We start from the raw sequence: 21,737 nt of genomic DNA, 5'->3' as shown, positions 1-21,737 counted from the left end.
ATTAAACATGCTTATTTAAGCATCGAAGCAATAAATGTGATATTTTAGCGGTTTATTATCTACGACTTTGAAAGCTGACTTGACCGCGAAAATAGCAATTGAAACCATTAAACTGTACTTGGAGAACGAATCCGTCAAATTTCAATTGTAAATCGGAAGGAACTTTAACAAGGTTAAATGTCGCGCGTCTAGTCATGATTGATCTAAAGTCAACTAAGTAAACACGACAAATTGTAAAATAAAAAGAAATTCGAACAATTGCTGCCATAGATTCCATATTGCTGCCATACATATCACACACATATTAATGAGTCGCAAAAAGGCCGCTCTGGCCTGTAATAGTGACTACATTCATGCTACTTTAATCATCAATAATACTAAATCATTAAATACACAAAAAATAAAAGAAGAAGAAAAAAATATAATATTTCAAATAATTATTCGGGCCTGAAAAATTTTTGATAGCCACTCTAATTCAATACGCTTCTCTTTACCATCTTGATCATTTATCATTCAAAAAATGTATTTTTAACCGGCGCTTAAGCTGTGGGAGACTTTCAGACTCCCTTATATACTCTGGAAATGCATTCCAAATTGTCGGGCCTATGCGTCTTGTCACATATCCCAATCGCTTTGTATTCCTCACCTCATTAATCAGATCATTTCCATGTCGGGTAAAATACAGATGGTAAAATGAATTGTGTTTAAAATAACTCTGAATTATCTGTCCTTCTTTTTTTTCTTTTTTTCTTTTTTTTCTTTTTTTTTGGTAAATGACTTTGGTAATTTGGTAATATCAAGTAAAATTTCTTTTTTTAATCACTCCAGCCCCTCCCCCTGAAAAAAACTCTTGCAAATATGCGTCAAAAGAACTGCGTAACTTGAGTTACGCTAAGAAACACTGCACTTTGAAAACTTTGCGCCCTTGTAAAATGAGTTCGTATACCCACTGATGCCAAATACAGATGAACAGGTAACGGTAACAGACTGGCAACAGATAACTTACGTTTGCTAGGAGGGAGTTACTTTAGGTGGGAAACCACTTAAAATAATCGAGATATCTCTCTTAGGATTAGAAGCAGGGTCGTAGTCAGAATTTTGTTTCAGGAATAGTGTGAGTTATTTCAGGGAGCGGGGTGTTCAGACCTATAGAAGTATCAAAATTTGCTAGTATAAAACCAAAGGCAAGGATTTATATGGAATTACTGTTTCAGCGAAAACATCAAGTTACGCCATCTTTTTAAGATATTTGGTCTTTTAAATAGCATCTTAAACAAAATTTCCTTAAAATTTGTTCGTACAATAATAATTTACTAATACATCAGCCTAATATCCGTGACCTTCGTTTTTTTCTTCTTGGTGTGTATTTGCTTTATTTTGGCCAGGTTTTAACGTCCATATGATGTTTGCTTTTCCTATTGCTTCTATGCGGTCAGATTTATGGTCAAAGGTGCACTTTTATTTTGACAGATCTATTTCGTTTTATGCTTAAAAATTTTTTAGAAGTGAACACTTCTGATAGTTGTAATTCAAAAGGCGATATGTGACATACTATAGATTTTGTTAACAAGCTGTTAAAAAAAATGCATTTACTATTAATAACGAGGAGCTGTTGGTAAAAGAAAAAAGTAATTGTGTTATGTGTAAATTTTATAAACATAAACAGCAGCAACAACAACAAAAAACGACAAAAAATTTTATTTATAAGCTGTCATTAACAACAAAAGATTTATTTTTAGGAATGCAAGAGACGACAAAAAATCTTGTTGCAAAAAGTTACAAATTCCTAGTATTGTAGGCAGGACCATACCCAGGATTATTGTTCGGGGAGAGGGGGAGGGGTAAAACAAATAATCTGCCTGTAGACATGTATTATATGTATTTTTGCTCTTTCAAACGGGGAAAAATTGGGGGAGATGGGGGGGGATTCAAAGAGGGTAACCCCGTCTTCCCTGTATGCAGCCATGATTGTAGATCAGATAGTTCTGATTTTAATGATCTTCAAATAAAAGCTATCAAAAATTCTAAATATTTTCGTAAGAGATGGGTTGAATCCATCGATAGAATCTATTTATTATTGGGGGTGTGGAATTTACAGCAAAGTTTTTAAAATGCCCCCAGCGACTGCTAAGCTGTTACAGACGTTCATATTATTTTCCTGTTTCAATGCCGATGCTGTGGGTACTATGAACGGCCCGCTAAATAGCCTGCAACTCGGAAAGAGAAAGGCTGAATGAAACTTTAGAAATTTTGGCTACTTAAAATTTTGAAACTTTGTTGGAGTGTTAACTGAAGCTGAACCTGTGAATAGGGTAGGTTGAATTTTTACCAATTTATTGGCTGGCCTTTAATGTTCCGTCGAATTTATCTAGCAATATTAAAGCAGTAGTTGAAAAATATTTCTTTGTCCTACACCCATTTTCAGTGTATTCATAGCTGCAAACCGCGATTTTCTAAGATTTTTCTTATGATTCTTTTAATAATATTAAGCTATTAGGGCAGTATCACCATTTTTGTCAGTGTTGCCAGATTGAACTGTGTAAATAAATAAGCAAAACTAGTTAGTTAAATTTGAGAGCACTTTTCGTTTGTAAAATTCAAATATTTTTTGAATTTTTTCTTCCCAATTTTTTTGTTCCCAAAGACAACTCCACCTTTAAAAGAAAGTTATACCTGCTTGATGCTCTATGATTTTAACTAATTCTTTGTCGATTTTCCAACCTCTTTTTTTACATTTGGCACCCGCTACTACCGAAAACCGCCTCAACTGCATATGGAGGTTTTTGTACGTCCAAAACTGGATTCACAATTTTCTCAGTTTTTAAAACATACATGATTGCCAAAACTTGACCGCTTGAAAAACCAGATTAGATTTTCACTGTCCTTGGTACATACGTCAAAAAGTACAACAAAAAGTCATACAAAAAGTCAGGTACTTACGACAGAAAAAGGTGAGCTTTGTCTAGCGAAGACCATTGAACGATGTCGCTTAGTGAAGTCCGGGCTGTGTATCAGGTTGAAAACAAAATTCTCACAAACTTTTGAGAATTTATCTATCTAAAACGGTATGTACTTTATTTTAAATACCTCTCTATTCATTAAATAACTGTGTACTAAGTTGTACACAGGGGTTCTGAGATCAACTCCCCTGAAATTTAAAATTTTCCCAATTTTCTGGGCACTTCCTATTCATATTATAAGAAAATGTTTTTTTTTCATTGCCCCCCCCCCCAAAAAAAAAGATTATTCCAGTGTACGTGCCGGTATCTACCCTGTCATCTTAAGATTTATAATCTATGGATCTTATGAATTAGTTCTTATTCTTTTAGCAAATTCTTGAAATTCTAAACCATGAACTTAGACAATTCTTAATATTTTTTATGTCATCATTCTTTGAATACGTTTTCTGTGTACAAAGTTGTACTTAGGGGTTCTGAGATAAACCCCCCTGAAATCTAAGATTTTCCCAATTTTCTGGGTGCTTCCTATTCAAATTATAAAAAAAAATTATTGCCCTCTCCCCCCCCCCCCCCAAAAAAAAAATAATGTTTCAGTGTACGTGCCGGTATCCACCCTGTCATCTTGAGATTTATAATCTGTGGATCAAATGAATTAGTTCTTAATCTTTCAGCAAATTCTTGAAATTCTAAAACATGAACTTAGACAATTCTTAATATTTTTCATGTCAGCATTCTTTGAACACGTTTTTTGTGCAAATATGATTCATCTGCAATTACCATTATGATATTGACATTCTCCATTATGATATTGACATTTGGCTTATGTCTGTTGACTTGCGGTTTTTCCATAACCCGTGAAAAAGGGTGTCAAGAGTTTTTTTGACACGACATATTCATTTTCAGAGCTTAACCGAAAGTTTGAAGCTGAAACCGAAGTTATCTGGGTATTCAACTGACTACGACATTTTCATGTACCCTGGAACGCTGGAGGTTACGGCTGGCTCAGTCCTAGACTTTGTTCTTTCTATGATGCCTGAGAAGTTTGATACTTTTAGCATAGTAAGTATAAAAGATATGTTCTATAATATAATATAATTATAATATTATTCTATAATATCTAATTCACGAAAATCATGAGGAATAAGAGACAAGAATTTGTTTTAAAAAATTTTAATGAAGCTATACCTTGTTATATTTTATTTATAATGTTATATTTACTATATAACATTATAATATAATACATTATAATATAACATTAGTATATACATTATAATATAATGTAATATTATATTTATATTTTAATGTTATAGTTATATTTTTAATGAAGTTATATCTTATAGGTTTCTTGAATCTACTAGGCAATTATCTTCCTGTTTTCCAATTAGTGTCTTTCTTGTACTAACTATGCAACTAAATGTAATTTCTGACGAGGAAAATGATTTCCCCTTTTAATGCCTGACGGATTCTCCTGTGCGAAATTTTAAGCCATTAAAAAGAAGGAAAGATTTTAGTTGGAATGTCTAGTTCAAGTACTCTGTTCATTTAGGTTTCCAGCTACCATTCACCTGGTAAACACAGTGGGTTCTCCCTGGAAACATAAAATAGCCCTGTTTTGAAAAATTCAGATCTTTGAACATCTGAGAACAGTGATAACACAAGAAATCTATTTGCCCTACAAACAACCATATAAGTAAGAAAAAAACAACAAGTGAAAAACATGGAATACCAATTGCTCATGTTACTGATAGTCTTAATTAAAGGTGCACATATAATCAGTTATGATTTATCGATTTTCTTTTTATTTTGAGATGTTTTTCTAGAGCCTAAAACTTTCCTCGAAGATGCAAGTCTGCAAAAATACTTGGGGATAAGGTCTGGAGTTGATGATTCGTTTGAAAATTATTAATCATAAATTTATTAAGCTTTTGGTGGAGTGGGTCAGTAAGTTGTGGGTGTAACATTTAACAGTTTTTTCCCTTTTTTTCCTCATCTTCCAATTTTCCACCATTCTTTTTTGGTGTTTTTTTTTTTTCAATGAATACCTGCATAGTATGGGAAAAAACAAGGGAGAAATCATAAGGACAAAACCAAGAAAAACGAAGTAAATCACAGCTGGTAGTAAAAGAGAAAAATGCATAAAATTTGGTCGGGCCACCCTTAATGCAGGGAGAAAAATAAAAAATATTGATAAAAAACCACAGGAAAATATATAACACAAACCTTAAAAAATAAATAAGAGACTTTATCTTAGTTTCAATTTTTTAACGTTTTTCCTTTTTTCTAGTTTTGATATTTTAACGTTTGTCTTTTATTGTCTTGTAGAATTTTATTTATATTTTCATTCTTCTTCCTGTATTGTGAATACCTGAGTAGAGGTCTCCGCCAAAATCTTTGCATTATTTTCTTTTTTACTCACTGTGAATTACTTCTATTGTCCTATGTTTTCTACTTTTATCATGCTTAGCCAGTGCGGTCTCTGAATATATTTATGTTTATCCCTACCCCGTTTTGAAAAACCAGGAAACATTTGTGGGGACTGCAATATGTCTTCAATTTTTATGCGAACTTTAAATAATTTCTTAGACCACTCTAATTTTCCATTTGTAAATTAAACAAATGAAAATACTGAGAAAACGAATAAAATATTCTAAATGGCAATGGGAAAAAACTTTTAGTAATAAGAAAGGTCCGAATATTTTGACTTTCATGTCAGGAAGCCTTATTTATATGTTATGGTTAATTTCTTATAAAAAAAAAACCGTTGATAAAGGTAGAATATTCTGATCTTTCTTATAATTTAAAGTTTGTGTACTTGTATGATATACGCCCTGCCTAACGTTCTTCGAGTATGTTTCTCTGACACTCAATTCTGATAAAATATACCAAAGTAAGATAAAGATATAATACTTTAGAAATAAATTTGGGCAATATATTTGCACATTAGAAGGAGGGGGTAAAGTACTGTGGGTTTGCATGCCTTATGTGTTAGGTACAATCATTCTCCATATTATGTAATAAAAATTGTTTTCTAACTTCACACCGTCCAAATACTTTATCCCCCCCCACCCCTAATGCGCAAATATGTAATTATATATTTTCCTATTCATATTTTCTATTTCTATTTTATATTCATATTTCATATTTTATATCCATATTTTCTATTTCTATTTATATTTTTTCTATTTTATATTCAAAATATATAATTTTCCTTCAATTCTGTCACTTCTCTTCGTCTTCTCTCACACTAAGCTGAAAGAAACTAACGAAAAAAAAAACAGTCTCTATTATGCGTCAATTAATGAACAACTTGAGCGGTAGGGCGTTTATCATACAAGTACCAAAGTTTGTTTATTATTTTTTTTTCTACTGTCTTATTTCAAAAATTTTACGTGTTTTTTTCTAAAATTTTGTTTGTTTAATTTGTATGTGTGCTTTGAGGTAGAAATTATTTTAAGCTATCATATATTCATTTCATTTCACAGATGTCGTATTTCATTTCCCAATTTAATTTTTAGAACGGGGAAAAGAAGAAACAAATGTCGATGGTTGAGATGCCTGGACCTCTGTCTTCAGAACAAGTTGAAGAGATTACACTCGGCTTAGTCAGCTCCATGGCAAACAGAGTAGGCCTGTCAGTGGCTCACGGTGTTCGCTTTCTCCATGGTCGTGACTTAATTGCTGAAATTATAACACGTGGCAGAGATTTGGGTCTACCAGGATATACTTCATGGCGTAAATTCTGTGGTCTTCGTGTCCCTTCTTCGTTTGAGGATCTTGCAGATATGATGCCCAAGGCAAACGTGGCACTTCTCAAGTCTGTTTATGCGTGAGTTGATATTTCATATTTCTTGAAGTTCTACATCAAAAACAGAAAAAAAGAGAAATTAAATGTAAAAAAAATGTAAAAAAAAAATTATAAATAGAAAACTTGCCGGTCTTATCACTGAAGATTGACATAGATGAACCAATTAGGTTTTAAAAGTCGGTTTAATCGTTTCTATAGATATTTCCATTCTTCCATTAGATATTTCCATTCTTCTATAGAAGTCTGTTTATGCGTGAGTTGATATGTCATATTTCTTGAAGTTCTGCATCAAAAACAGAAAAAAAGAGGAATTAAATGTAAAAAAAATGTAAAAAAAAAATATAAATAGAAAACTTGCCAGTCTTATCACTGAAGATTGACATAGATGAACCAATTAGGTTTTAAAAGGCGGTTTAATCGTTTCTATAGATATTTCCATTCTTCCATTAGATATTTCCATTCTTCTATAGAAGTCTGTTTATGCGTGAGTTGATATGTCATATTTCTTGAAGTTCTGAATCAAAAACAGAAAAAAAGAGGAATTAAATGTAAAAAAAAAAATGTGAAAAAAATTATAAATAGAAAACTTGCCGGTCTTATCACTGAAGATTGACTCAGATGAACCAATTAGGTTTTAAAAGGCGGTTTAATTGTTTCTATAGATATTTCCATTTCTTTAAAGAATTGGATTGGCTTACGAAAATGTGTCACGAACGAAAACTAATGAAATTAAGCACAGTTTATACCACATGATTATTTAAGCAATTATTTCAGACGTATTCAAATTTTGAATACGACTTTTAGGCGTAAATGTGATATTATGTTAGTTACTGGAATTTTTTTAAGCAGACGAGTACCAACAGTAAAATTGGAACAGTATACACTTTTTATTTTGTTCCTTCCAGGATATAAATGTTGGAAAATTAATCCAAGAAATTTAGGAACTTTTAGATCCTGTTTAGAATTACCTTGATACATAGCTCAAAGGGAGTTCGCAAGTTTTTCTGCACAAGAGAAGATTTTGACTAGCCAAAGAGATAAATTATAGTTTTTACTTTGTACCTAGTTTTTAAGACGAAAACACTTTTTAGTTATAGCTAATTAGTTTTACTTATTTATTTTTGCAGTTCAACCCGACAATATCAACAAAAATGTGGTACATCCCTAAGAAATTCATAATTCAAAAGAACGAAAAGAATTATTTTTGAAAATCCTGGTTACCCGCCATACAGGTCCAGGATTAAAAAAAAAAAATTTACCCTGGTTTCCTTTGCACTTTATGTATTATACAGGTATTTTGTAAAGCCCGGAAAAATTCCATGAAAGTGATTACTGCAAAGGGTAAAGCCATCATGGCTTGGAGGTCAATAACCTAAAGATACTAAAACGGGTTTCCAAATCGTAAAGAAATTTCGATTCTTCATTGTGGAGCGGGAATAAGGATAATCGACCTAAATAGTGGTTTTTTTTTTTAAATTTCAATGCATGAAGTGGATCAATTATTCATTTATAATAAAGCAAAAGTAAAAGTGGGATCATAAAAATACAAAGAAAAATTGATGTTAAAATGAAAACAATACATTGAACTAGCTTAAAAACATGAGAAAATACCATATATATAGTTTCTGCTTTACTTAGCCCGATCTTATAGGAACAAGAAAATAATTCGGTATTTCAGAGCTTAAGGGCTAACATTATTATTTCTTTGCGGAAGTTAGGCTCAAAATCTGGTTTTGGACTTGAAATCTGGAAATCTGGACTTGAGTTATGGTTGTGTTGTATATGTTTTATCTCTCGCGCAGTCGTGTTATTTTTCTTTCATTATCTTTCATCCACTCCGCTTTTCTTGTATTTTAGTGGGTTGAAAATAAATTATTATAAAAGAAAATTTAGTCATATTTTCATTGAGGAAACAAATATGTCTACAAATGACGACATTTTTGGTTAGAATTTTACGTTGCCTGGAACATAGGTAGCCTTTATTATTTAAAGTTTGTTGTTTTTTTCCACTATTATGTTTAAATTTTACCCGTTGATTTTCATTTAAATTCCGTAAATGGAAAGCAGTGTGGTCTGCTTTATATTTATTTATGGGCTAAATATGTTTGCATAAGAGGAATTATTATAAATGAAAAGGCATCTTGTTGATCGGTCAACGTAAAAAAGAACCCCCTCCCCGAAAAAACGATCAATGTAAGTGGTATCTCCTACGTACGGAATGATGAGGAATACCCTACCAAGTCTTACAAAAATTTCTATACGCGGCGAGTTTTTTTTTCTTCTGTAACTCGATGTAATTTGTATTAAAATTTATATCTTAGAAATACAGCTGACGCTCATCTGTGCACCGTCGGTGCTGTAAACTCCTTTACGTGGTAATTTTGACATGATAATTTGTATTTTATTCATCTCGGCACCGCTGGTGTTGCGGAGATTTCTTTGTGGGGTAATTTTCAAGGTAATCTTGAAACTTCAATTTGTATTTTAGGAATGTATCTGACATTGATCTCTACAGTGGCGGTCTTGCAGAAATTCCTCTTCGCGGTGCTATTGTCGGTCCTACCTTTGGTTGTCTAATAGCACATCAGTTCACGCTTTTAAGAAGATCTGACAGGTACTGGTATGAAAATGATGTTCCGCCCAATTCCTTCACTAAACAACAAATACAGGAAGTTCGAAAAATAACGCTTGCCAGTCTTATCTGTAAAAATTTCGGAAATATTGATGCTGTCCCTCCAAGGGTATTCCAGGAAAAAGATTCTTTTCTGTAAGTATTTGTTCTAGATTTTTAATATGCCTCTTTTAGCTTATAGAATAATACATGAACCAATTAAATTCGAAGAATTACTGATTTTTTTCTTCCAAGACACGTACAACTTTCTTTCAAAAATTTTGGATGCAACTTTCGGCTATGTTCCAATAGATTTTTTTTCCAGTACTCCAATAACTTTGGGGATTAAAAGTAAAAATTATCTTATAACCAAATCAAAAGATTTTGTTAAATTTGTTCTGTACTTAAACATCAACAAATTAAACCATAAGAAATGGCGAGTTTTTCCATCCAAGATATACATTTTTTTTTAACGCATCAAAAATTTGTTTTTGAATTTCCTCGGGAAATGTAATTTCAGGGACCCTTAAACATTCCTCATAAATTTATTGGGAACATGGGGGGGGGGGGGGGTAAAATTTTTCTTTGTTTTTTTTTTGGGGGGGGGGGGCAATTTCTTACGTATCAAAAATTTGTTTGCAAATTTCCTCGTAGAATGTAATTTTAGAGATTTTTAGACATTCCTCATAAAATTACTGGGAATAGGGGGGTCTACAAAAGAGTTTTTTTTTTGGGGGGGGGGGTATAGTTATTTTCTAACGTATTAAAAACTTATTTGCAAATTTCCTTAGACATTCTTCGTAAAATTACTGGGGACGGGGGAGAGAGGGGTGTTACACAATATTTTTTTTTGAGGGGGGGTACAATTTTTTGATGTATCAAAAATTTGTTTGCACATTTCCTCAGGGAATGCAATTTCAGGAATCCTTAGAAATTCCTCATAAGATTACTGGGAATGGGAAGGGGGTTTACAAATTTCTTTTTTTGGGGGAGGGTACAGTTTTTTTAACGCATCAAAAAAATTGTATATTATTTTTTTATGTTTTTTACGAAAATAATACCGAGAAACATTTTTACGACAATTCAGACCAAAAAAATTTTCTGAGGGGGGGAGTTTGATACCCTACAAAAGAAGAGATAAGCACGCATCTGTGATCTTTTTTCTGGCCGAAAATTAAAAAATCCATATTTTATCAGATAGGTGTTTGAAACTTCTACAGTTGGGTTATCTGATACGCTGAATCTGATGGTGTGATTTTATTAAGACTCTATGGCTTTTATGGGGTGTCCTCCCTTTTCAAAAATCAAGCAAATTTCTCAGACTCGAAACCTTTGATGGGTAAGATTAACTTGTTGAAACTTATATATTTGAAACCAGCATAAAACTGGAATTCTTTTGATATATCTATTGGTATCAAAGTTCAATTTTTTAGAGTTTCGGTTACTATTGAGCCGGGTCGCTCCCTACTTACAGTTCGATACCACGAACTGTTTGATTTTCAAACCTATTATAGCACCCTGAACTCGCAAAACCTCTTAAAGCTCATTCCTTTTGCTCACACTTTCATCTAGTATGCTTAAATCGGTTCTAGGCGTTTACCCCCTGGAAAATGTCCCCCCTGCAGAAAATACCCCCAGAAAATACACCCTCCCTCTGAGTAAAATACACCCCCCCGGAAAATACCCCTTGGAAAATAAGGCTTTCCAAATTTGAGAATTTTATTTGAGTTTTGTTTTTTCATTTCCGTAGGGGGAAGAAATTTTGGTACTTGTGTGTTATGCACCCCTTACTCAAGTTTACGCTATGTGTAAAACTCGAGAACAAATCGGTTTCTTAGTTTCTTCCAGGTTAGTGCGAGACAAGACAAAGAGAAGTGACAGAATATATGGGAAATATATAATTTGGGCTATATATTTGCACATAAGGGGGGGGGTAAAATATTTGGACAGTTTGAAGTCTGAAAACAATTTTTACTTTATAATATGCAGAATAATTGAACATAACAAATTTTGCATGCAGACCCGCTATGCTTTGCCCCTCCCCCCTAATGTGCAAATTTATAGCCCAAATTTCTTTCTAAAGTAACGAAAAAACTGTTTTGTTCTCGAGTTTTACACACAGCGTAAGCTTGAGTAAGGGACGCATAACACACAAGTACCAAGATTTCTTCCCCATACGGGAAAAAAAAGAACTCAAATAAAATTCTCGAATTAGGAAAGCTCTATTTCCCACGGAGGGTATTTCCAGGGCGTATTTTCTGCCGGGGTAGGGGGGTGTATTTTCCTCAGGGGGGTATTTTTAGTGTTTTTTCCGTGGTGTTTAACTCCTGATTTAATACAAAACCAGCTGCTAACCTCATTTCTTGCCTTAACAGCAGCAGTGTAGTGATTTGTGTAATAGCACAAATCACTTTTATGGATTTGTTAGGTGTACCATACAAGGATAAGACCTGTACTAGAGCTCTTCTATCAACAGAATCATATGCTTGCTCATAATCTATAAAAATGAAGACCAGAGGTATTTGACAACTCAGACAATTTTGAATTGTTAACCTAAGACTAAAAATTTGATCGACATATCCTCTACCTTCTCTATGAAGATCTGCAGAAATATTCAGGACACCTCAATTTGTCCCTATATACTTCAATTTTTTTGGTTCAGGGTGAAGAACAACTGCCATCTCATTAAACTAGTGGGGAAAAATTTAGTTTAACTATGTCGAGTACCTCCAATATGCTGAGCATATTCTTTCAGTTTTTCTATATAAAATACCCCACCCTACAGCAAATACCTACCAATGCTCAGACATGCCCGTTGATTTGCCAAATGCAATTACTAAAATTGCCAGCACAAGACGGAAACAATAAAATTACTGAGATGAGCGTGTTCATCTGTGATTATTTGAAGATGTAATGTAAATTATGAAGATGAGTTAAGGTCAAATGTTAAGAACTCATTAGTATTAACACATCAGCAAAGTTACTTAAAGGATGCCAAATTTCATTCGGAAGCAAATTTAGTTTATTGACTTAGAGATGAGGTGCCAAAAAGATGGAAAAAAGCAGGTCACTGACCTAGCAAAGATGTACAATATTCTTTGTTGGCAACAGGGAATATTGTTAAATTTAGCATTTGTCGTTTAAGGTAGGGTGTGGCTAATAACCTCTACAAGACTATCTACCATTTTGATTCGGTGGGGGGAGGGTTATTAGCTCACCTGGGGTCGCATCTACATAGAGTTTGGAATAAAATTTCCGGTACGTTTTTTTTTTCACCGTACTATCCCACACAAGCTCACTTGATGCACCAGCAACAAAAATTATTTGTTTAATTTAAATCTGTGATATTTGTGTTTTACGTGTGGTATTTGATTTGTGATATACGTGTGATATTGTGTTTAAGTTTATTGAACCGAACATAAAGTGGATGAAAAATATGTTATTGCCTTGACTACGGCATTATATTTTTGGCTGCCCCATGTACGCCAGCGTCATGGACAGGTAAAGGAAAGATCAGAGACAATCTTACCAGATATGTAGTTATATCCAATTTAGGTGTTTTCTTAGGTGGTTGCACATTTGATTGTTCTAAATAGGTGCATTTTTAAAAGAAATGTATTTCGGCATATTTTTACTTATAAAAGGGATATTTGTGCACCTTCGCTAAAAAGTGTGTCTGCCTTAAGTGTGTATTTGCTCTAACAGTGCCGTTGGTGAAATTTCGCGTCTATGGCTGTGCTAGGATAAGAGACATTATTGCCCTTTGAGGCACATTTATTTCATTATGGTCTCTTTTTGAGGTGGTTGCACATTGAAATTTAACAAATGGGTGCGTTGTTAAAGCACATTTATTTTGACACACTTTCTCTAAAAAACGATGCCTTCGGTACACTTTTGATAAAAAAAATGGTAGCATTGGTGCATTCTAGCATTTATGGCTAAACTATCCTGACCTATTACCGCAGATACAAGGTAGCTCTGCGTCCCTCTAGCATGTCCATGTAGACTTGTTGAAGTAAAGAAGGCAGTCTTAATTATATAAGCACTTGACCTCATATGGCTAATTGTCCCTTCCCCGTCGTCGGTAATAGTCACAACTAGAAAATTCAGGGATTGTGACGGTCTCCTACCTTCTTCTCCAAGTAATTTACTAATTGATTGATAACATATTAAATATATTCTAGCATCCATAATAAATTGACGACTATTCATAATTTATATTTATACTTTATAATATATACAAATTCATTACAGAAACTCCCCTGTTGCTTGTAACCTGATGCCAGATATTGACCTTGCTTACTGGGAAAGCGATAGTCCAGCTCTACAAGTTCCTGATGACCTTATGGAACTTTCTATTATAGAGGCTATAAAAAAATTAGAAAAAAGAAGACAGGACGAAGATACCCTTTTCCAAAATAGTAAGTTTTTCCTTTGTTTTTTTTTTATGTTCCTAAATTTTCTAAACTTTTTCAAAAACACTAAGTTTCTCCGTGTTAGAATTGGCATCATTGTATAAGCTATTAATGGAACAGCATTAAAGGAGCATGGACATAGGCATGGACATGGGCATGGAACAGGACATAAGCGCGTATTTGGACCCAGAACTGCAGATCCCAGAATCTTCTCCACTAAAAACTCTTTAAAGAAGAAACTCCTAACTTTCTCGAGACCCAAATAAGATACAAGAGGGTTTGATCAATCGGTCCCACTTATCTCTTTAATAAGTTGCGTTTGGAGTATCCTGTATTAGATAAAGCCTTTTGAATTAATGTAACAGATCGTTCGTCTTTTGTCTAGAGCCTACAATGTCGCAACTATAATTTGGCTGTAGAGAAAGTTTCCACATGGACTAGGACTGCAAAGATATATTTCTAAAGTCTTCAAAATAAAATAAAGTATTAAAGCTAAGGAAATGATGAACGAGTTTTTTTTTTTTTTTTTTTTTTTTTTTTTTTTTTTTTTTTTTTTTTTTTTTTTTTTTTTTTTTTTTTTTTAGGCCAATGAAATTAGTTAAAAACAAAGCGAATATTTTGGGTGAACAGCAGCTTCGTTTCAGAGCTGTAACAGTAATTAGACCAGTCAACAAATAAGAACCAAAATTGTGAGAATTGAAATTCTAAAAACCAAACAACGGGGAGAATTAACACTTTTTTTTTATTTGTTTGTTATTTTTTTCTGTTCTCCGCGTTATTCAGTTTTTAGGTGTTTTTTTCTTCCAGTTTTAGTTTTTACTTGTTGGCTTTTCGTGGTGTCCGGTTTTATCCGAGTTGTTTCGTTCGCATTTTTACGTTTTCTTCGGACTTCTCTTATAGCACTGAAAAAGGAAGGTGGTTGTCCTCCCAAAATATTGGTCTAGTATTTTCGCTGGTCTTAAAAAGCCCTATTCACGGTCTTAATTTTTTTAATTTGTTTTGTCATAAAAGGCTAAAATTTTTTACAAAATTATCTTACTATAAAATTTGTGTGTGTCTTATAACACATAAACAGTGATGGGTGAACAATCGCTTCCCCGTAAAGGTATATCTTTGACATTCTTCAAAAAGGGAATATATCAGGGAAGTGAAACTGCCGGGAATGATCCGGGAAATATCAAATCACGGAGAACTCTGAAAGCTTCATTGAACTTTCTTATCTACTTATCATTAAAACATGAAAAAGATTTAGTCAAGACAGTGGTTTTTAATACTTTTAAGCAAATTTTTTGTAATTCAAGTCGATGTTTGTTCAATTTTTTGAGTAATCCCTTGTGAAATTACCGCTATATCTCTAGAACCTCAAATAAAAGAAATATTTAAAGATAGCAACACTTAGTTTAATATAATAAAAATAAAGTATTCCGGTACTTACGTATTATCCCGACCAGATTCAAGAAGTGAAGTTAGGCTAATCATAATTAAATATACCCAAATATGATGAAAATATAATACTTTATTTTCAAAATTATGGAAACTAAAACAGAATTATGGAAAGCATGCCACCTAGAACGCATTATATTAGATATCTAACCTAACCAACTCTATATATTAAATAAAATTTAATTAAAACATTTATATATAAAATTTAATTAAAACATACCTGCATTGTAGTTTATCTCACTCAAGCTACGCTGATTATCTCCGAGTGTGTACAGAAAAATTGGTTTTAAACAGATCAAGAACCACAGTGTGGTCGGGATACTACGCAAGTACCAGTATTTTTTTAGACTCAGTTGTATATTTGGTCGCATATATAACCAGTCAAATTCTGAAATGTACTAAAGTGCAGCTGTAATTAATCACTTTGGTTTAGCGGAAATTCAAATATGGAGTGTATCATGGAACTAAAATATATGATGGAATATTCCCATGGCTTAAGTAATAATCGCACGGTATATACACATCCATACTATAAAATGTAGGATTTATGTCAGGTACGAGCAATTATTCATGGTACGTTAAAGAGAGCGGCCTGCGAAAGAATGCGGCAAAAGTTCACAGTATAATTCACAACAAACATGCAAGGCGATATATAGACAGATTATAATAGAAAATATACAAATTGTCGAATTTTTTTAAAATAAAGAGGTTTTTAGGGAAAGTATCTCTCCTCTGGCGTATATGCCTGGTGGAACTGCTACACCGTTAGTAAAATAATGAGAAAACATGGAATCACCAATTTCTTCATATTTTGCAGCTAATCAATACAAGGTTATGACGTTATTCGCAAGAACCACTTCTAAAATGAGCCTAGCTGATGTGCCCCCACTTAAGGACCCTTATGAGTCTATGGCCTATTTCTTGGAAAAAGTTTCATATATCCCATTGGATTTTGTGTATCACAAACCAGTTTCTTCCAGGTACCCCCTACCCCTTTGCTTTCGTGCATGGTTTCAAGAGCATGCATGGGAAGGGGTGTCTCAATCACCACCCCCCCCTAAACACGCCTGTAGCCAATTACAGATTTTTTTATTATTTTTGCCAATTTTGTTTGTTTTTCTTGTCTAAGAGAAAAGTATTGAGTATTTCTCTGAATTCCTTTTTGTAATATAATTTTAAAGTTTTCCAAAAGTCCACCCTCATAAAGGTTTTTGAGCGATAAGTTAGAACTTAAATGTGAGCATATATTTCTGACCCTTGTTTGAAATTAAATGAAAAAAACTAGTTTTTTTAACTGTAAGTAAGGAGCGACATTAAAACTTAAAACGAACAGAAATTACTCCGTATATGAAATGGGTTGACCCCTCTTCAACGCCTCTCTCTTTACGCTAAAGTTTGACTCTTTGCCACAATTCTACTTTTTAAAACAATTAGAAGCTTTAGCGTAAAGAGCGAAACGTTGAAGAGGGGACAACCCATTTCATATACGGAGTAATTTCTGTTCGTTTTAAGTTTTAATGTCGCTCCTTACTTACAGTTAAGAAAATTAGTTTTTTTCATTTAATTTCTGAACGTTTTTGAATTAATGCATGTTTGATTTTGGCTCTCCACCATAGGACTTGTCCAATCTTATTGAATTTTTTTTATTGAGTCAGATTAACAGACTATTAAAATGAAATTTGCATATTAATTCCTTTTTTGGATAAATGGCTTTCTCTTAGTCTTGATCAGACGAATTTGAGAAACAAGGGGTGGGGAAGGAGGCCGAGTTGCCCTCCAATTTTCCGGCTACATAAAAAAGCAACTATAACTTTTAATTTTTAACTAACGTTTTCTATTAGTAAAAAATATACGTAACTTAAGAATTAACTTACGTAACAAACTTTTATATTCTTATATTTTATTATGTATATAAGGGGGTTTGTACCCTCGTTAATGCCTCGCTCTTTACACTAAATCGTAAGTTTTGTCTCAATTCTTTAAGAAGAACCCCTGAATCAGAAAGGCCGTAGTGTAAATAGTTGAAATTACTAAAAATACTTTAGCATAAAAAGCGAGGTATTTATCTCCTCCTAAATACCTCGCTATTTATGCTAAAGTATATTTAGAGCCCCTCATATGCGTAATAATCTCTGTTCGTTTTAAGCTTCAATGCTACTCCTTACTTTCTCCTTAATTGAAGAAACTTTTTCATGTTTATTATTTCATTGTTTTTTTTATAGCAGTTTTAGAAAATCCTGAATCCTTTTCATTGAATTTCTCTTCCCCCATGACATATTTCTCGAAGAAAAGATTTACCCAAATAGCCCCCTCTCCTCAGCCCCATCCCCAAAACCAAAAAAAATCCCCCTGAAAACGTCTCTACACTTCCCAATGACGATTGTTATATGTAAACACTGGTCAAAGTTTGTAACTTGCAGCCCCTCCCCCAGGGACTGTGGGGGAGTAAGTCATTCCCAAAGACATAGTTATTATGGTTTTTGACAATGCGGAACAAAATGGCTATCTCAAAATTTTTATCCGTTGACCTTGGAGAAAAAATGAGCGTGGGAGGGGGCCTAGGTGCCCTCCATTTTTTTTTGGTCATTTAAAAAGGGCACTAGAACTCTTCATTTCCGTTAGAATGAACCCACTTGCGACATTCTAGGACCACTTGGTCGATACGATGACCTTTGGGAAAAAGAAACAAATAAACACGCACCCGTGATTTGTCTTCTGGCAAAAAATACGAAATTCCACATTTTTGTAGATAGGAGCTTGAAAGTTTTGCTATAGGGTTCTCTGATATGCTGAATGCGATGGTATGATTTTCGTCAAGATTCTATGACTTTTACGGGGTGTTTCCCCCTATTTTCCAAAATAAAGCAAATTTTCTCAGGCTCGTAACTTTTGATGACAAAGACTAAAGTTGATGAAACTTATATATTTAAAATCAGCATGAAAATCCGATTCTTTTGATGTATATTTTAGCATCAAAATTCCGTTTCTTAGAGTTTCGTTTACTATTGAGCCGGGTCACTCCTTACTACAGTTCGTTACCACGAACTGTTTGACCATCACCCACATGGGCTCAACCACCTTTGTGTTGTATTTCTTCCTATGTCTCAACACTACATCTTCAATTTTTTCTATTTGCAGATCTTGGAGCTGATCCAAAATCAGCAGTCGGTACAGCATTCGGATTTAGCAGACCTACCTCTGAAGCCATATATATGTCCAACACCTCACTTCTTTTGGAGTATGCATCCCTCCAGTTCCTGGAAAACCTTGAAAAGTAAGTAGACCCGTCACTATGTTTCCGTGTTACCATGATAAGAATGTCAACTTAGTTTGAAACTGGTTTTTCCAGAATTTTCACTTTCTGTGGTGTTGACTCAACTTCTCTGGAAAATCAGGAACCATTTCTGCCCATGGGATGTACGAAGATTTTGCAATCTGGTCGCAATATGAGAGATGAAGCGTTAGTTGGATTATAAAATAGGTTAACTCTATATAAAAAGACATAGAAGAAGGGCCGTATCAATGATTTTGGTTCGGGGGTGAAAGGGATATTTTTGTGTATGTGGGAGGGGGGGTTAAACAAAATAACTTTAAAAAACGAATCGAAAAAATTTTATATGCACTTTTGTTACATTTTTACGGAACAAAAATGCGGTCGGGCAAATATTTCAGGAGTAGTGAGGTTGTTCAACCCAATCCCCGGATACGGCCTTGCATAGAAGAAAATAACGAAGAATACGAACTGATATTTTTATATATTGTTGTCAATAGCTGAAATGAGCCTACCTGAACTAGAAGGCCTAGAAAAATTTAGTTGCGTTATAGGCTGCGTTCTACAGATATGCAATTAAAGCGATATTTAGAAATACCTGACTGATTGACTGAAATAAACAAAGAAAATAAGCCTATTGAATAGTGATTCTCCCTCCCCATTTTTTAAAAGTACAAAAAAAGGTATATTCACACACGGAAAGCCTAGTTGGACACATAAGTAAGCGTTTATTTTAGGTGTTGGGGGAGAAAAGAAAGTAAAATACATGAGAAATGTAGAAAACTATGGTAAAAACCGTTAATATTTTTAATTTTTTTTTAGTAAGTGAGGCAGGGGGCTTTCTCTATGGCTGTTGTAGCCCAAGAGGTGATATGTTTCACATAATAAAAGTTGGGGAGACATAAGAAAGGTGAAAATGAATTGTAGATATTTTTTTTTACCTTTGTTAAGGACCTGTAGTCTGTGCAATTTGTTCATACAGCCAAGATCCGGCACATACAATTTTTATATCAAAAGCTCCATTTCTTAATCATTTATGTGAGTGACCAAAGGGCATGGAAAGTATTTGAATGATAGACACTTAGAAATATCTTGAAAGTCAAATAAAATAGTAGAAAACAAATCAGAACAGTCGAGGAAACTTCGGAATTTTAAGAAGAGTTCAGAAATAAATATAAGCTTTTCAAGAAATGTTACTTAGTATCTTTTGAATTGCCAAGCTCTCCTCTGTGAGTAACTGAGTTGAAGAAAATTTGGGTAATATTTTAGCCTAGCACAAGGTCGTTTGAAGGAAGACCTAAAAAATTCTCAAAGCCGCTTTTAGACAATCCTGAATACTTAGTTGAATTCCCCCTCCGATTGGAACAGTATATATCCCACTTACATTCCCACTGTATTTAAAAATAGGATAACTCTTCTCATCTTGTGATTCTTTCGGATAACGCTTTTCAATCGGTGGGGATAAAGAGTCGCGACATTTGAAAATGCAATAGGAAATAAAAGCAATGGATTACATATTGATCCATTATGGGGGATGGGGTATAAACTACGAGTATTTTCTAAAGTAGTTTTCAAAAATTTTGTAACCTCCTCCGAAAGAGTTTTTTTTTTTAATTAGTTAATATTATTCAGTCAAAGATTCTGTGTCAAAAGAATACTATTACACCATGGAAAATTCAAGTTTCCTTGTATAATTGTATCGCTGCGTAAAGTTTTGCAAGGAACGTCACGTAACGTATTTTGAGCTGTCCCATTCTGCCTTCGTGCGTATAGTATTTATATAGTATAGTATATTAGTATGTTAGTCAAAACAACGATTTTTTAGTTGATTAAAATTATTCACAGAATACCATTTGAACTAGCAATCCTATGCCGAAAGGGTAATATTACGTCAAGGAAAAATCCAGTTTTCGTTTGCGCAATCATACATGACTTTGGCGAATAGCGTAATCAGCAATTCTTGAAAAAAAGAAAAAAAATACGGACAGGTTTTTGAAGTAAGATTACTCTAGGCCTTTTCACTGAAGGTTAGTTGAGTATAATTTTTTGACGTAATATCCTAGTCTTGAGACTGGGAGAGGGATTCCAACTCTTGAAAACGGAGGGGGGCAACGGAAAGGGTTCTTTTCTCTCTCTCAACCAAGGTACAAAATAATAGGGTATTTTTCAGTATCTTGGCGGGATTTTTTTTTTCAATGAAAAAACCCAAAAAAAATATTTTTTCCAAATCTAAGGGGAGGGAGATATGAATCCTCTTATTTTATAGGATAGGGGTAGGTCCTTACCCGGGATTTTTGTTCGGGAGGCGGGGTGGGTACAAAAGAAACTTTAAAAAACGCATCAGAAATTTGTTTATATGCATTTTTGCTGCTTTTTTACGAGTCTATTTTTTTGGGGGGGGGTCAAACCTCCCCACCCCCTGGATGCGGCCTTGGAATAGGGGTTTTTACAAGTTTTGGAAAAAGAACGTCACAGCACTTGTTTATTGCCGCCAATTATTTTGTTTCCAGGCACAGTTTGTCTCTGCTTTGCTGCTATCGATTCCTTTTAGTTGTTTTAAATGTGGCTTGTTAAAGCGCCCAACGGGTCCACTGACCTTTAGATCCTAACATTGGACCCTCCTGAGTCTGTATTCTGAAGCACCAAAAAACAAATTTAAATTAGTTTGGTAAATCCTTAGAAAATGGCAATCCCACCCCTGAATATTCAGGAGAGAAGGGATTCTTGATATTCTTTACTTAAAGTCTCAAAAATTATCTTGACCAGGTATCCTTGTTCTCCGTTTAAGACAGGTTTGTTGATGACTAGCATTCACATTGCCGGATTTCGTTTATCTAATTACTTTTTTTTTAGCCCTGAGTTCACAAGGACTCGACGCCAGTTGTTCAACAATGCTGTTAACTTCTTCAATCAGCTAGGTCAACAGCTTGGTGGTCGACGAAGGCCCAATAGTGGCAGGGCCTTAGCTCAAGGTCTTCCAAATGTTGACGTGGGCCGATTTGTAAATCCGTCTTCTCCTCCTCAGCCGTGTAGAGGAAATGAGGTAACACTACCTTGTGATCACACAACACCATTTAGGACTTTCAGTGGTTGGTGCAACAATTTGGCCAATCCCAGTTTCGGAAAACAGCTGACGACTTTCTCAAGATTACTTCCTGCTGGATATGATGATGGTAAACTTTTTAATATTACTGTTTTAAAGTTTTTCTATTTACTGTAGCCAATAAGGTAT

General features: G+C 33.9%; 1 protein-coding gene across 2 annotated transcripts in view; it reads left to right on the top strand.

The window, feature by feature from the left end:
* Nucleotides 1-21,737, top strand: part of LOC136040414 (uncharacterized) — a 116,340-nt gene that overhangs the window by 71,738 nt on the left and 22,865 nt on the right. For both annotated transcript variants that reach the window (XM_065724687.1, XM_065724688.1), the window contains exons 10-15: nt 3,864-4,019; nt 6,476-6,786; nt 9,254-9,532; nt 13,631-13,797; nt 18,373-18,508; nt 21,359-21,678. In XM_065724687.1, coding sequence (XP_065580759.1) covers nt 3,864-4,019; nt 6,476-6,786; nt 9,254-9,532; nt 13,631-13,797; nt 18,373-18,508; nt 21,359-21,678 — 1,369 coding nt within the window. The remainder of the gene's footprint in view (nt 1-3,863; nt 4,020-6,475; nt 6,787-9,253; nt 9,533-13,630; nt 13,798-18,372; nt 18,509-21,358; nt 21,679-21,737) is intronic.

This window comes from Artemia franciscana, chromosome 20 (genome assembly GCF_032884065.1).
Source record: "Artemia franciscana chromosome 20, ASM3288406v1, whole genome shotgun sequence".
NCBI classification, from domain to species: domain Eukaryota; kingdom Metazoa; phylum Arthropoda; class Branchiopoda; order Anostraca; family Artemiidae; genus Artemia; species Artemia franciscana.
Note: the sequence above shows the minus strand (reverse complement) of the source record. Positions and strands in the feature narration are given on the sequence as shown.